The sequence below is a fragment of the Theropithecus gelada genome, chromosome 14, assembly GCF_003255815.1.
Source record: "Theropithecus gelada isolate Dixy chromosome 14, Tgel_1.0, whole genome shotgun sequence".
In the NCBI taxonomy this organism is placed as follows: domain Eukaryota; kingdom Metazoa; phylum Chordata; class Mammalia; order Primates; family Cercopithecidae; genus Theropithecus; species Theropithecus gelada.
The window spans coordinates 6,135,346-6,152,142 of record NC_037682.1 but is presented as its reverse complement, the minus strand read 5'-3'; the positions used below and the strand labels follow the sequence as shown (position 1 = coordinate 6,152,142).

Here is a 16,797-nt window from a genome sequence, read left to right as displayed (position 1 = left end):
CTGCACTCCACCCTGGGCGACAGAGCAAGACTCCATCTCAAAAAAAAAAAAAAAGAATTTAAAAAAAAAAAGAGCAAGACCGGGTGCGGTGGCTCGTGTTTGTAATCCCAGCACTTTGGAAGGCCAAGGCAGGCAGATTGTTTGAAGCCAGGAGTTCGAGATCAGCCTGGGCAATGTGGCAAAACTCCGTCTCTACAAAAAATACAAAAATTAGCTGGGCGTGGTGGCGCACACCTGTGGTCCCAGCTACTCGGAAGGCTGAGTTGGGAAAATCACTTGAACCCAGGAGTTGGAGGTTGCAGTGAGCTGAGATTGCGCCACTGCTCTCCAGCCTAGGCAGCAAAGCAAGACCCTGTCTCAAAAAAATAAAAAACAAAAGCAGAACAAGAACAAACAGACTCAAGTTTGACTAGATCTGTCTTTAAGGGACTGCACTGGGCCTACACACAAGACTAGGTCAGTCCCCATCTGTGTCTGGATCACATGAGCCCCCAGCCAGGGGCCCCTGGAGTCAGGCCATCCTGTCTGCTGGACGCTAACAGCTAAACACCACTACTTCTATGTGGCCACCCTGGTCTAAGACAAAATCCCTTTATCCTTATCTGGAGAACTTTAAAAAACAAGCCTGATCTTATAAATATCCAGTAGATTTCTCTAATTGATAAATGTACCCTGTGTGATCCAGCTGCCTATGGTCCCGACTCCAGCCTGGGTGACAAAGCAAGACTCCATCTCAAAAAAAAAAAAAAAGTCAAGATTCAAAACATTCACAGAAGTTTAAAGAAATAAGAAGGTCATACATTATGATGTCTTCACAAGTTTACTACTAATTTTTTTTTTTTTTTTTTTTGAGATGGAGTCTCGCTCTTTCACCCAGGCTGGAGCACAGTGGTACGATCTCGGCTCACTGCAACCTCTGTCTCCCGGGTTCACACCATTCTCCTGCCTCAGCCTCCTGAGTAGCTGGGACTACAGGCGCCCGCCACCACGCCCAGTAATTTTTGTATTTTTAGTAGAGATGGGGTTTCACCGTGTTAGCCAGGATGGTCTCATTCTCCTGACCTCGTGATCCGCCCGCCTCGACCTCCCAAAGTGCTGGGATTACAGGCGTGAGCCACCGCGCCTGGCCAGGTTTGGATTTTCAAAAGCAACTTCTACATTCAAGTGAAAAGTGCGAAAACTCACCTCCCAAAGGTGGGCCATGACCGGCGCGTCTGCCCAGGAGTGCTCCGCGTTGATGCCTATCTTCCCGTTTTTGAAGACAACAAACGTGAACGACTTGTCAAACCACCTATGTGAAACACACATATGTGGAACTTAAGTGTTCAACGAGGCAAAAATGAGGAGACCCTGCACCTCTCTGCTTCATCCTGGATGGACTAATTTACTTTGCATTTGCCCCTCTAACAGGGAGCGGCTCCTCGGTCTCTGGAGTGAGGATGAAAGTACAGATGGGACACTGAATCCCTCATTTCTTCCCTGTCCCAGACACAAAGATGAGCGCTTATATCCTGGGAGCCTGAAGTCAGGACCTGTTATTATCACAAGGCAACTGGGGAGAGGTGGGAGGCTCTTCCCGTGGGCACGAGACCCCTTCATTAGCCAATCCTTGGCCCCACCCTGCAGGGGGCTGGTCAACACTTTACAGATAAGGAAAAGAGGACCTGAGCTAGCCACGTGCCAACACCCTGGCCTAACCCTGTGCCCAGCCCTGTTTGCCACTATCCCCTGCCTGAGTCCAGGGACCTGGCAGCCCTGCATCTCATGAGCATCTCCAAACAAAGGTAGTCATGCACAGAGGAGGGAATCTCAGATTTGCAGCTTAAGCTGTGTGTGTGTGACAGTTTTGGCGGAGGGAAGAAAACTGAAGGTTGGCCAGGCGCAGTGGCTCATGTCTGTAATCCCAGCACTTTAGAGAGGCTGAGGTGGGTGGATCACTTGAGATCAGGAGTTCATAACCAGCCTGGCCAACATGGTGAAATCCTGTCTCTACTAAAAATACAAAAATTAGCTGGATGTGGCAGCACACGCCTGTAATCCCAGCTACTTGGGAGGCTGAAGGAGGAGAATCGCTTGAACCCGGGAGGTGGAGGTTGCAGTGAGCTGAGATCAAGCCACTGCACTCCAGCCTGGGTGACAGAGCAAGACTCCATTTCAAAAATAAATAAATAAAATAAAACTGAAGGTTATATTTTTATGCCATCTTCTTCCTTAGCATTATAGATACTTAGGGGTGAGTGTCAGGCACATAGAGTATTTCTTCCAAGCTCATGGGCAAACTCCCATCTCAGAAAGTAAGGACGGTACCTGTCATAACATTGGCCATGTAGTAGAGACTTGGCGTAGCTGTCCATCGATGTATCTGGGTCTTCCGTTCTGTATCCTTGTTCACTTTCATCTAATGTCACGAAGAACGCTGCCTTCTCCACGGCATCAAGAGACTGTTTATTTTTCCCCCGTCCAAAATAGGCCTGGCGACACCTGGCCCAGGGAACTCTGCAGTGAAGATGAAACATGATTAAAGGCAGCCGGACCTGCAGCCATGGAGCGATGTCTACTGGTACATGATGTTTGAAATGACACAATCAAACCTTTGCAGTGTTTCAGAATTTCTCGAAGGAAAACTCCATTTTGACGATGTTCCCCATCTGAGACTGTTTGTTGGAAAGATTCTCACCTTCTCCTGGTCTCCAGACCACAGCACAGGGAGCAGTGGGTAATTTTTGTTCAATAAATGCTGGCTAAATGAACGGCCAGATTGCAGGCTGGCCCTGTGGGCAAAGCCGCCAGGAAGCAGCAGACCCAGATCACCATGCCCCATGCTCCCTGACACGCCCATGCTCCCCGACACGCCCTCCCTCCCCTCCACAGGAACCACCCTAGGTAAGTTCCAGCAGCCCAGGTCACGGTAAATGCGTAAGAGTGTGTCCCTCATGCCAGGCTCTGCTCCAAACCTTTTCTGTGTACCAACTCACTGATCTTCTCAATGCTACTGTACCCATTTTTCAGATGAGAAAACTGAAGCACGGAAAGATTAGGTCACAGCTATTTTGAGGCAGAATTGGAACCCAGGTCATCAGCCCCCAAGTGCATGCCACAGATGCCCATGTGATCCCTCCACAAGGTCTCCGTGCCCGTCTTATTTGGAATACACAGAACTGATGTGATGCCTACTTCCTTCTTGGAAGACCCCACCAGCTGGGCTTCCTTGAATGCTCCTGGGTCCCTCTCACTCCAGCTCCTCCAGGGCCCTCTGCCACTGCCCACCCTTCCAGATCGGGGCCATCTGGCTCTCTCTCCACCGTCTTCTCTCTACGAGTGCTTGGATACGGCGGCCCACAGGGCCAATAAGCCTAGAAACACGTCAGGCCCCAGTGCATACCCTGCCAGGGGGACAAAGGTGATGGTGATGGTGGCCGGCATGTATGGAGCCCTTCTTGTGAAGGACTCCCATGGGTAAGATGCTGGTCTGGTCCTATCCAGAGGGGGCATCAGGATTGAGGCACCTACAGACCCACAGGGAGCCCAGGCCCCACAGCGCCTGCTCAGGCTCCCCACGTCTCCTCCGCTGGGGATTCCAGGCTCTCGGAGGAGCCCACCGGGCGAGCGCATCTTCACCTGAGACGCATCTCCTGCCGCCGCTCTTTCCAGCCTGTCAGCACCACGGTGGACAACAAACAACGCCAGCTTCCCTGCACACATCCTTCCCCATCCCTCTCCTGCACTCGGGCCTGGCCCTCTTTCAGGACCTCACTACTTGGGCCACCGAAAAGTATCCCTGTGTCCAAGGCCCCTCCTCCCTGCCCAACCAGAAGAATCTCCTACATTAACCTACGTATGCCCCCCGGCCCGGCCCACCCTACACCACCTGAAGTGGCCCCCAGTCGCAGAATCAAGCTCCAATATGGTTGGGTGCCTGGGACCCTCCCCAGCCTGGCACCGTGGCCCAGCCCTCCAGCCTACTCCACAGCTCCTGCTTGCTCTGCTGCCCCAGGGCATGCCGCTCCACCCCCTGGACACCCACTGTCCTGGTCCGCTCCCACCCTCTGCGAGACACAGCCCACCTGCGGCCCCTGCACGCAGCACAGAGCCTCTCCTGATCTTTGCAGAAGGGGCCCCGACACCTGCCCCTCCCGCCTTACTCCCAGAGCAGTTGTCACACTGCTAGAATGCGGCAGCTCTCAGCCGGGGACAACAGTGTCCCCCAGATGCTGGGCAATGTCTGCGACACTTCTGGTTGTCACACAGGTTGCTACTGGCAGCTGGTGGACAGAGGCTGGGGCTGCCGCTCAGCATCTGATGCTGCACAGGGCAGTGCCCCCCACAAAGAGGTACCCGGCGCTGAGCATGCACAGTGCTGAGATGAGAAACCCTACTACACATCACACACCACACCCTCGAGAAAACCAGGCTTGGCTGATTCTCTTTCTGTTTTATTTTTTTTGACAAGGTCTCACTCTGTCACCCAGGCTGGAGTGCAGTGCCTCGATCATGGCTTACTGCAGCTTCAACTTCCTGGGCTCAAGCAATCCTCCTGCCTTAGCCTCCTGACTAGCTGGGACTACAGGCACGCACCACCAAGCCTGGCTAATTTTTTGTGAGATGGGGTCTCACTCTGTTGCCCAGGCTGGTCTCAAACCCCTAGGCTCAAGTGACTCTCCTGCCTTGGTATCCTAAAGCACTGGAATTATAGGCACGAGCCACTGCGCCCAGCCTGATTCTTTTTCACTGAGGCAAGGAAATGTAACTAACACAGGGGCGTTGGTTTCAATTTGTTCTGTTTCCTAGATTAATAAATATGCCCACAGCCCCATAAGAAAGGCTAATCCTGGCCAGGCGTGTGGCTCACGCCTGTAATCCCAGCACTTTGGGAGGCCAAGGTGGGTGGATCACTTGAGGTCAAGAGTTTGAGACCAGCCTGGCCAACATGGTGAAACCCTGTCTCTACTAAAAATACAAAAATTAGCTGGGCGTGGTGGTGCACTCCCAGCTACTCAGGGAGGGGCTGAGGCAGGAGAATTGCTTGAACTCGGGAGGCGGAGGTTGCTGTGAGCTGAGATAGCGCCGCTGCACTCCAGCCTAGGCAACAGAGTGAGACTCCCTCTCAAAAAAAAAAAAAAAAAAAAAAAGAAGCAAGCAAGCCTAATTCTAGTCCTCACTTCTCCCCGTCCTGGACTCTGGAGTGTTTCCACACATGTTTGCCTGACACACACACAGGAGTGGCCAGGGACTCCCCCCCCATGTCCCCACTGCTCTTGAGACCCACTGAGCCGGGAGACCCCAGAGCAAAACAGAGCTGAGGTGGGGAGCCCCGTACCAGTGTTCCCACAGGCCCCGACGGGGATGGGCCCCGGTGAGGAGGAGTGCCTCCACCACCCCTCAAAACAGGACGAGGGACCTGGGCCGCGCACCTGTCTCCTGCGGTGAGGGCTGCCAGCCTGGCCTCCCCAGGCTGAGGCTCCGAGGTATTGTCCAGGATCCTCTGCATCTGCTGCTCCATCTCCCGGGGCTTCAGCAGCCTCCCGTCGTGGTAGAGCCAGACCTTGAAGTAGCGCCCTCGATGGTACACGACGATGTGCTTGCTGTCTCTCATGTGCTGGATGGTGTCTGAGCCGGCCGCAGGTTGCAGACACAAAACCAAGAGTCCCAAGTTCACCGCGTGCTGAGACGACCGTATCCTGACTCTTTAAAGGCCATGGGAGTCCCTGCTCTGCGTCCCTCCAGGCAGCCTCAAGAGCCTATTCCTCAAGACGTTTTAAATGATTAAGGACAGCATGGAGTTAAAGCTCTGGATCGGATAGGCCTGACTTCTGAGCTCAGCTTGGTCACTCATTAGATTATGACCTCAAACAAATTACCTGAGGCCAGGCGCAGTGGGAGGCTGGGAGCGGTGGCTCACGCCTGTAATCCCAGCACTTTGGGTGAGGTGAGAGGATCATATGAGGTCAGGAGTTCGAGATCAGCCTGGTCAACATGGTGAAACCTCGCCTCTACTAAAAATACAAAAATTAGCCAGGTGTGGTGGCGTGCGCCTGTATTCCCAGCTACTTGGGAGGCTGAGGCAGGAGAATCGCTTGAACCCAGGAGGTGGAGGTTGCAGTGAGCTGAGATCACGCCACAGCACTCCAGCCTGGGTAACAGAGTGAGACTCCGTCTCAGGGAAAAAAAAAAAAAAAAAAAAAAAAAAAAGCATGCTTAGCAAAATGGAATATTATCATTAAAAAAAAAGAAATTGCCCAGTCCTCCCTAAGCCTCTCTGTAAAATGGAGATCATATGTTCCCCATGTGCGCTGTGCAAGAATTAAGAGATGATATCCATAAAGCTCATATAAAGTAGGCACTGGATCAGTGTAGTAACCTTTTATTAATTAATGACAATAGGGCAACTTAGAAACTACTCTGAGAAACATTCTGAGAATTGTTTCTGCGAACCCGAGAAATGTTCTGAGAAAGGAAGTGGAAAATTATGAAACCAAGCCATTCCGTAAAAACTACTAAAACAGAGTAATTTAAGATCCTCAGTAAGCTTCAACGTCACAGAAATGTGATGAAGTACATTCACTCCACGAATATGTATCAAGTCCTCTTAAGCACTGCTCAGTGGGGACGCACAGTGACAGCTGATCAAGGCAGATCGTCTAGTGGGTCAGGCTGGTCTTGAACTCCTGACCTCAGGTGATCCACCTACCTCGGCCTCCCAAAGTGCTGGGATTACAGGTGTGAGCCACTGCGCCTGGCCAGGATGGGTTTTTAGAGAACCTCTGAAGGCAGGATCAGAGGAAAGGGGAGAATCTGCTTAGGAAAGCCCAGAGACCAGCTTTTGTGCAAGGCTACAGCAAAGGCTCCCCAACGACCACCACAGTGCACACTACTAACTAGGGCTTGGTCTAGAAGGACTGGGCTGCAACAAGACACTCAAAGCTCCGGGTCAGCTCTGGCCCTTTCCAGCCAGCTTCCCAAGCAGCCCTGAGGCCTGCCCATCATACAGGCCTGCCATGGTGGTCTTGGGCTCTAGCTCATCAAGTGTCTCTGGATAGTTCCCCATTCACAGGCACCTGGAGAAATGGGGGAAATGGAGGCCATGGACGGCATAGCCTGGGCCCGTGCCTGGCCTGGATGGTCCCCATGGTGCCTGTTCTCCCTTCCCTGTCATTCTCAAGGATGTCCCGATTTGGACGGTGGCTTATGTGGCCACCCTGCCCAGGTCAGGCAGCTGATACGGGAGTGTCTGGAACACAAATCGACCTTCTCAAGCACAACCCAGTGTGCGCTCCACCACAAACCCTGCCTGTGAGCCGGAGCAAAATGCCCCTGAGGAACTCAGACTCAGGAAAAAACACTCAGCTGGGCGTGAGTCCAGGAGCTTGAGACCAGCCTGGGCAACACGGCAAAACCTCACGTCTATAAAAAATGCAAAAATTAGCCAGGCATGATGCATGTGCCTGTGGTCCCACTACTGGGGAGGCTAAGATGGAAGGATTCCTTGAGCTCAGGACGTGGAGGCTGAAGTGAGCCGTGATCATGTCACTGCACTACAGCCCAGGTGGCAGAGACCGACCTCATCTCAAAATCAATCAATCAATCAATCAATCAATCAATCAAACACTCTATAAGACAGTCGGCAGTCTTCAACCAGAGAGAAATTAAAATCTGGAAATAAGTCAACAACAGTGTCCAGGCCTAAGAAAGACAAAGGGAATTCAGCAGAAGGAATGTTCACCAGCCTACAGTCTCAGGAAGGGTCAGCAAAAGTCAATTTGGCCCCTTTGACACTTCCTGATTCTGAGCACAGGGATGGAAAGTGCCGATTCCACAGGGAGCCCCGAAGAAGCTTCACTCACCTGTCTCCTCTCCTGGGATCCGGGAAGTGTTAAACATTCGCTCCCACTGAGCGGAGCAGAGTGGAATCGTGGATCCCAAAAGACGAATCTGTAACAAAAATACATTTCAAACCAACAGAAGAATCCCACAGAAGAAAATCCCACAGAAGAAAAACAGCAAGTTGGCTGGGCGCGGTGGCTCACGCCTGTAATCCCAGCACCTTGGGAGGCTGAGGCGGGTGGATCACCTGAGGTTGGGACTTTGAGACCAGCCTGACTAAAGCAGAGATATCCCGTCTTTACTAAAAATACAAAACTTAGCAAGGTATGGTGGCACACGCCTGTAGTCCCAGTTACTTCTGAGGCTGAGGCAGGAGAATTGCTTGAGCCTGGGAGGCGGAAGTTGCAGTGAGCCGAGATGGAGCTACTGCACTCCATCCTGGGGGACAGAGTGAGACTCCATCTCAAAAAAAAAAAACAAAAAAAAAAAAAAAAAAAAAAGCCGGGCGCGGTGGCTCACGCCTGTAATCCCAGCACTTTGGGAGGCCGAGGCGGGCGGATCACGAGGTCAGGAGATTGAGACCATCCCGGCTAACACGGTGAAACCCTGTCTCTACTAAAAATACAAAAAAAAAAAAAAGAGAGAGAGAGAGAGAGAGAAAAGCAGCAAGTTAAGACCACGTGGAAATACTAAATGTGTTTTCTGTGCAGATTGCTTGGTTTGACTTCCTCTTTTCCAATGGCTCCCTGGAATGATTCGTTGGGGGACTCATTAAACCATGCCAGGGTGCAACTTCTTGCACAGTAAAATCCTAAATAACACATTCTAATCAATTATTTACAACTGACACTTAATACCAAAGAAATATTTCAGGAAGAAAAGTCTTGTTTCTTACAAGCAACCCACCAGCTAGTATTAGTTCAAAAACAACAAGGGCTTCTTTGAAGGGCAGATTACAGAACTAAAGTACAACAGATGTATATTCATTTAGGAGACACAAGTAGAATTAAATCTCAAAATAATTAGGCTCAGTGAAAGAAACTAGAATTTAGAAAAAAAGAGTGCATACTGTATGATTCCACTTACATAAAGCTTTAAAAATTACAAACTAATCTAGAGTGACAGACAGTAGACTGGGGGTCCAGGACCAGGTGGGAGGGAGAGATGACAAAGGGCCGAGGGGTTTTGGGTTGACTGATGTATTCACCATCCTGACTGCAGTGATGATGGTTTCTCAGATGCATCAATATACACACGTCAGAAGTTATCAAACTCTCCACTTTATTTTTTAATTTTTCTTTTTTTTTTGAGACGGCGTTTCGCTCTTATCACCCAGGCTGGAGTGCAATGGCGTAATCTCAGCTTGCTGCAACCTCTGCTTCCCAGGTTCAAGCGATTCTCCTGCATTGGCCTCCCAAGTAGCTGGAATTACAGGCACATGCCACCATGCCCAGCTAATTTTTGTATTTTTAGTAGAGATGGGGTTTCACTGTGTTGGCCAGGCTGGTCTTCAACTGCTAACCTCAGATGATCTGCCTGCTTTGGCCTCCCAAAGTGCCAGGATTACAGGCGTGAGACACTGTGCCCGGCCACAAACTGTATAGTTTAAACATGTGCAATACGTCAATTATACCTCTGTTAAGCTGTTTGAAAAGAATTTTTTTAAAGCAATTTGTGTGCCTACTGGTTTGATTTCCTCCCGGTCCAGTTTGCGCCTGTAAAGCAGGATGGCGTGGACGGTGTTGCCAGCTCTTGCTGCCTGAATGTGAGTTGGAAGGACATATAGCAGATCCTGAAAAGCGAAAAAGGTGACATGGAGAGAATTTGCATAGGGAAAGATAAGCAAATTTAAATACATCACAGCACATCCTGCACGCTGTCAAAATATTTCCAGAGATGTATTCAGTTACATCTGCAATGCTACAAAATAAATAGTAGTTTGAATTTCTACATTCTGTCTTTTACTTTGTAAATGTTTTATGAGAACGGAAGTCCTCCAAAACTCTTGGGCTGTTAAAGATAACTATTCGCACCAAATACCCTCATATAACACAGAGAAAGGAAAGCAAAAATTAGTCGGGGAGCAATTAGACAATCAGGAAGTTTTTTGGATGAGACACAATGAAAGGCTGAAATGATTGTTTATATAGAGCTGTGCCTGCAGCTTTCTAAATTTTGAGACCCTGTTCTAAATGTCTACATTTTCCACAATTGGAAGAAAAGGCCAAGGAACACAGGTCTAACCTACATTTTGGAAGAGTCTATGTCCACACCATGTCCCCAGTGATGTAGAAAGTGCCTCTGTTTGTAGGAAATGAACACAGGTCTCCTGGGGGGAAGGGCGTCAGATAAACAGCTCACTTCCAAATAGAGCAGGAAAAGAAGTTCTACGGACTACACTGACGGTTTTTCTTTCAGTCTGAGATTATTTCAGATGGGGGAAAAAAAGTTGAGAGAAAAAGAAAGGAAAATTTTGAAACGAAGAAAAACAGAAAAAGCAAATGATAGGCCGGGTGTGGTGGCTCACGCCTGTACTCCCAGCACTTTGGGAGGCTGAGCCGCATGGATCACCTGAGGTCAGGAGTTTGAGATGAGACTGCCCAACATGGCGAAGTCCCGTTTCTACTAAAAATACAAAAATTAGCCAGGCGTTGTGGCAGGTGCCTGTAATCCCAGCTACTCGGGAGGCTGAGGCAGGAGAATCGCTGGAACCGGGGAGGGAGAGGCTGCAGTGAGATGAATTGTACCACTGTACTCCCGCCTCGGCGACAGAGCAAGACTCCATCTCAAAAAAAAAAAAAAGGGAAAAAAAAGAAAAAGTAAATGATAAAAAATAAATGAGGGAAAAAAGTAAAAGGAAGTGAAGGAATGGAAGGAAAAGGAAAGAGAAGAGTTCTATTTGCCAGTTATTAAAGCAGTGGTCGAGAACCCAAATTGAGGGGCCTTCTAACCATCCATGCTTTGAAAGACAAAGCCCAGGAAACCAGAAACTACCATGGATGCACACCCCTTTGGCGTCTCAGAAAACAGTAGGGTGAAGTGTAGTGCACTGGTGGCAGGATCTTGGCCAACCCACTGTCCCTGAGCTCTAGGGGTTCTGCAGGGATCTTAAGGCCGCTGTGGCACTAACTTCCAGTGCTAAGTCATAAAAACAGCAGGACAGGCTGGGCACGGTGGCTCACACCTGTAATCCCAGCACTTAGGGAGGCTGAAGCTGGCGGATCACGTGACGTCAGGAGTTCGAGGCCAGCCTGGCTAACGTGGTGAAACCCCGTCTCTACTAAAAATACAAAAATTAGCCGGGCATGTTGGTGGGCACCTGTAATCCCAGCTACTCGGGAGGCTGAGGCAGGAGAATCACTTGAACCTGGGAGGCGGAGGCTGCAGTGAGCCAAGATCGTGCCATTGTACTCCAGCCTGGTGGACAAGAGCAAAGCTCCATCTCAAAACAAAACAAAACGAAACAAAAAAACAGCAGGACAGGTACAGCACAGTGAGGAATTCCTGTTTGCCAGAAACTTATTTTTGCAGCCCAAATCCCCCTGCAGTAGCAGAGCACCCTGGGCCACTAGGCTAATACTGAAGGGTATTCACAGGGTTCTCCAGCCTGGAAGCAGGACAGAGAGGAGCATGAGCCAGTCCCCAGAGCTTTCCCAGGCCGTCCACAGGCCTGTGAAGACGCCACCTCTGTGGACAGACCCGCCGCCCCACCATCCTCGCCAGACAGCAGCCCGGGCGGGGGCACTCACCATGGCATAGTAGTTGCTGTTCACCATGAGCGGCCCTCGTCCTCGGAGGTAGATGTACTCCTCCCACCAGTCGCTCACCTAGTGGGCGCAAACACCAGACAAACCCGCAGGCTCAGCAGGGGCCAGGCAGGCTCCCTGGCAGCAGCCCAGAGCCACGGGGAAGGGCAGGCAGTGCTTTTGGCAGAGATTTTGGCATCTAACGGGGGCCATTCCAGAACAGGGGACACAGTCCTAACCAGACGGAATGCGACACCGTGGGAAACGAAAAGCGTTCTTTGTAAGTTGAGACGAGCAGAAAGAAGGTACATCACCTTCATTCTGTAGATGGTTCAAAAGGGAAAAAAAAGCCGAAGTGGGAGGATTGCTTGAGTCGAGGAGTTCGAGACCAGGCTAGACAACATAGCGAGGCTCTAGCTCTACATTAAAAATAAAAATAATAAATAAAATAAAAATTTTAAAAATGTTTAAAAGACCAGATGGAAAGTAAATCCTAAATGTTTGACTGCTAACATGTTCTAAAAACCAATACTGTGGGCTGGGCATGGTGGCTCACACCTGTAATCTCAGCACTTTGGGAGGCCGAGACAGGAGGATCGCTTGATGCCAGGAGTTTGAAGCCAGCCTGGGCAACATTGCAAGCTTCCATCTCTCCAAAAAAAATGTAAGAAATTAGCCAGGTGTGGTGGCTTACGCCTGGAGTCTCAGCTACTTGGGAGGCTAAGGCAGGAGGGTCACTTGAGCCCAGGGGTTTGAGGCAACAGTGAGCTATGATTGTGCCACTGCATTCCAGCCTGGGCAACAGAGCAAGACCTTTTCTCAAATAAAAGAAAACAGAAACAAAGGCCAGGTGCAGTGGCTCACGCCTGTAATCCCAGCATTTTGGGAGACTGAGGCGGGCTGATCACTTGAGGTGAGGAGTTCTGGACGTGCCTGGCCAACATGATGAAACTCCATCTCTACTAAAAATACAAAAATTAGCTGGGCATAGTGGTGGGCGCCTGTAATCCCAGCTACTCAGCAGGCTGAGGCAGGAGAATCACTTGAACCTGGGAGGCGGAGTTTGCAGTAAGGGGGGATCGCACCACTGTACTCCAGCCTGGGCGACAGGGCGAGGCTCCATCTCAAAAAGAAAAGAAAAGAAAACAACAACAACAAAAACCAATGTTATGCAAAATTGCTCCACAGACTGCTTCTCGTCTTCCTGCTTCCCAGGTCTCCCTGAAGAAGCCACCGCTTCAGTCTAGTCCGTGGCACTAACCCGGCGTTCCACAGGTGTGGTCCCTGTTCCCTGGCACATGCATCCTGAAGCTACCCAGGGGCAGTGCCCCCCAGCCACCTCACAGCTGCTGTCCCTTCACAGCCTGCTGGACCCAGAGATGGCTTCCTTTTCAGCTTTGTGCTGAAACACACGTAACTACAGAACAGTGGCCATGCAACGGTCTCGTGTGCGGAGCTGTGCAGAGAGCTGATGTTTACCAGTCCAGCACACCCGTGCAGCCAGCGAACATGCCCGGCCCCCTGAGGCTCAAGAGACTCCTCCAGGCACTGCCCATCCACCCACGATGTGACTTCTGCACCACCTGCTGGTTCTGTCAGGGTCACTTGGGACACCTCCTCTTCCGTGTTAGTTGTTCCTCAAAGCTACACTCCCTCCCTTGCTTCGTCTGCCAGAGGCCTGCTCTCACCCTCCCAGCACATGGAAGCCCAGCCAGCTCCCCACATACAGGGCGCCAGCTAAGACACTTGGTTGGAGGAGATGCTCCTGGGACCACTGAGCCACACTCAATCCCAGCAAGCATCCCACACCATCCCTGCATCCACCAGCAAGCTCGGGAAGGATGCCTTGGAATAAAAATAAACTAAAGAGGAGGATAGGAGCAGGTGTCTGCGGCAGAATGGCACTGCTGCAGGAGAAACAGCTCACAAGAGGAATCCCCAGGGAAGAGGGAGAGGGAGAGGGCTCCTGTGTGCAAAACACAGCATTGCGATGATGCACCTGCACTCGGGGTAAAACTGTCACTGTAGGCTGGGTGTGGTGGCTCATGCCTGTGATCCCAGCACTTTGGGAGGCCAAGGTGGGAAGATCACTTGAGCCCAGGAGTTTGAGACCAGCCTGGTCAACATAGTGAGACCCTGTCTCTACAAAAAATCCAAAAACCAAGAAACTGTCACTGTAACTACACGTCAGTCCTAATACACACACCCCATGCTGCATGCAGGTAAACCATAGCTGGAACTTCCTAAGGTATGATTTTGGCTAATCACAGCTGTCGTTTCAGCCCTGTTATCCCTGTCCCTCAGAATTAGCATCTTCATACAGAAAAATTTCATCAAGAAAAACTGTGTATACAGACTTACGTAATTTGTAGCCCACCAGGATTTTAACTTCAAATACCACTGTAATCTTGGTCCAAGACTGACAGCAAAGTCTTGAGCAAGTGCCGTCATCCGTTTGAAGTCTTCTTCCTTCATAAGAGGCCTCACCGACTCTAGATACTGGGATTATCGGGGAAAAAAAAAATCACCCAAGTTAAAACACATTAATCAAAGCCTATGGTTGCCTCACCTGTGCCTTAGGAGAAGTTCTAACACATTGAAGAGGTTTTAGGCTGGGCATGGTGGCTCATGCTTGTAATCCCAGCTTTTTGGGAGGTCAAGGCCAGTGGATTGCTTGAGCTCAGGAGTTCAAGACCGGCCTAGGCAATATGGTGAAACCCCATCTCTACAAAAAACAAGACAAAAATTAGCTGGGCATGGTGGTGCATGTCTGTGGTCCCAGATATGTGAGGGGTTGAGGTGGGAGGATCACTTGAGCCCAGAAGGTCGAGGCTGCAGTGAGCCATGATCACGCCACTGCGCCTCAGCCTGGGCAACAGGGTGAGACCCTATCTCAAAAAAAAAAAAGTTTAGACTCTTCCCCCAAGTTGGTCTTAGCAGTCCTTAGACAGGTTAACTCCTTTCAATGCTAAATGGTGTCATAGGGTAACAATAATTTAACAATTAAACTTTTTCTTCCTTTATTAGTTTTAAAAGTGTCCCAAATCCTGCATCACCAGAAAGCCACCATTAAATTTTTAGAATTTAAAATAAATTCTAGAGTTGACAAGAAAAGTTAACAAGGAAATTTCAAGAATGTCTCTTATGTATTATTTGGCCCTTAATAAAAGAGCTGTTCTGACTTAAGCTTTGATGACCTGTGATGGTGACTACGAGATGGGGCAGAGTCATGCTGAGAGCTAGGTGCTGGGGCTGGGCAGGTGCTCAGGCAGCAGGATGGGAAGGAGGGGCTGGAATAGGTCTCAGAACCAGGCCAAGGCCAGGGCCTCAGGTTCAGGGTTTTCAGCCTCCACCCCACCTCATCCTTTTACATGTGCTACTTTGGTTGAACAAATGCTCAGAGATGGAAACACAGAGAGCAATTGTTTAAAAAGACACTCAAAAGCTTCTGCTACACACCTAAGCAAGCTCTTACAGAAAGTGACACTGGTCAGGTGCGGTAGCTCACACCTGTAATCCCAGCACTTTGAGAAGCTGACATGTGAAGAGTGCTTGAGCCCAAGCAATCTTGACCAGTTCAAGACCAGCCTGGGCAACAGAGTGAGACCCCGTCTCTGCAAAAAAAAAAAAAAAAAATACAAAAATTAGCTGGGCGTGGCGGCACATGTCTGTGGTCCCAGCTACTTGGAAGGCCGAGGTGGGAGGATCACTTGGGCCTAGGAGTTCAAAGCTGCAGTGAGCCATGATCACACCACTGCATTCCAGCCTGGGCGAGACGCTGTCTCCCCCAACAACAGCAACAAAAAGTAAAAACTGTTGCTAACCCCACAATTTGCCATGAAATATTTTAATCCAACAAGTTGTCTGCTGTAAAAACCAAAGTCTTGGTGAAACAGTAATCTCTCTAGGGTCCCTCCCTGTACGTTGGAAAGTAAGACCCCACTCCCTTACAAGGGCCAGCTGTGGCCAGGTATGGTGGCTCATGACTGTAACCCCAGCACTTTGGGAGGCTGAATCAGGAGGACTGTTTGAGCCCAGGAGTTCAAGACCAGTCTGGGCAACATGGCAAGACCCCATCTCTACAAAAAAATATTTGCAGGCATAGTGGTGCACACCTGTGGCCCCAACTACTTGGGAGGCTAAGGCAGGAGGATCACTTGGGCCAGGAATTCAAGGCTGCAGTGAGCTAGGACGGTGTCACTGCATTCCAGCCTGGGCAAGAGAGTGAGACTCTGTCTCCCACAGAAAGGGCGTGGAACAGTTGTCAAGCATATTGAGGCTTATTCAAAGTAAAATGCCCATTAATGAGACAGAAAATCATGCCCTGAATGAGCTGAAGTGGAACCCTGAGCTACGCAACATAGACAGAGGTCACTGAAGGTCAAGCATCTCACCCTCACCCCACCCTGCCAGTGGAACAGGGGCCGTTGTCAGCCCTGATTCGCAAGTGTGGGTACAGAAGAGGAGAGATGGGGTAGGCCAGCCACGGTGGCTTGCACCTGTAATTCCAGTACTTTCGGAGGCCGAGGTGGGCGGATCACTTGAGGTCAGGAGTTTTGAGACCAGCCTGGCCAACATAGTGAAATCCTGTCTCTACTAAAAATACAAAAATAAGCGAGATGTGGTGACACACACCTGTAATTCCAGCTACTCAGGTGACTGAGGCAGGAGAATTGTTTGAACCTGGGAGATGGAGGCTGCAGTGAGCTGAGATCACACCACTGCACCCTAACCTGGGTGACAGAGCAAAAACAAAAACAACAACAACAAAAAAAAGAGCAGAGATGGGAAGAAACTTACCAAGGCTAACAGGGACTCAATAACCAAGGCTGGATTCAAACCCTCAGGGACTCAGTAACCAATCCTGGATTCAAACCCTTACCCCGAGAAGTTTCTGCTTATTATAGTTTTTAAAATGGGGTCCCAGGATGTGCAAAAACGAAAGCACCCATGCACTGCTGGTTAGAATGCAAAATGGTGGAGCTGCGTGAGGGTCTGGTGGTTCCTCAACGAGTTACCACGGAATTCCCATGACTCAGCAATTCCGCTCCTGGCTATGTCCCCAACGGCGGGTGAACAGGTCAATACACTGTGGTCCTTCCATACAACGGAATATTATTCAGTCACAAAAAGGGATGAAGTTCATCCACGCTACAACACAGGTGAACCTTAACGACATGCCAGTCACAAAAGGCCACATGATTCCATTTATGTGAAATGTCCAGAACAG

General features: G+C 50.0%; 1 protein-coding gene across 2 annotated transcripts in view; it reads right to left on the bottom strand.

The window, feature by feature from the left end:
• Nucleotides 1–16,797, bottom strand: part of CPT1A (carnitine palmitoyltransferase 1A) — an 80,338-nt gene that overhangs the window by 24,360 nt on the left and 39,181 nt on the right. For both annotated transcript variants that reach the window (XM_025357178.1, XM_025357177.1), the window contains exons 6-12: nucleotides 13,929–14,066; nucleotides 11,571–11,648; nucleotides 9,506–9,613; nucleotides 7,842–7,929; nucleotides 5,412–5,607; nucleotides 2,308–2,496; nucleotides 1,186–1,291 (exon numbers count right to left, since the gene is read on the bottom strand). In XM_025357178.1, coding sequence (XP_025212963.1) covers nucleotides 1,186–1,291; nucleotides 2,308–2,496; nucleotides 5,412–5,607; nucleotides 7,842–7,929; nucleotides 9,506–9,613; nucleotides 11,571–11,648; nucleotides 13,929–14,066 — 903 coding nt within the window. The remainder of the gene's footprint in view (nucleotides 1–1,185; nucleotides 1,292–2,307; nucleotides 2,497–5,411; nucleotides 5,608–7,841; nucleotides 7,930–9,505; nucleotides 9,614–11,570; nucleotides 11,649–13,928; nucleotides 14,067–16,797) is intronic.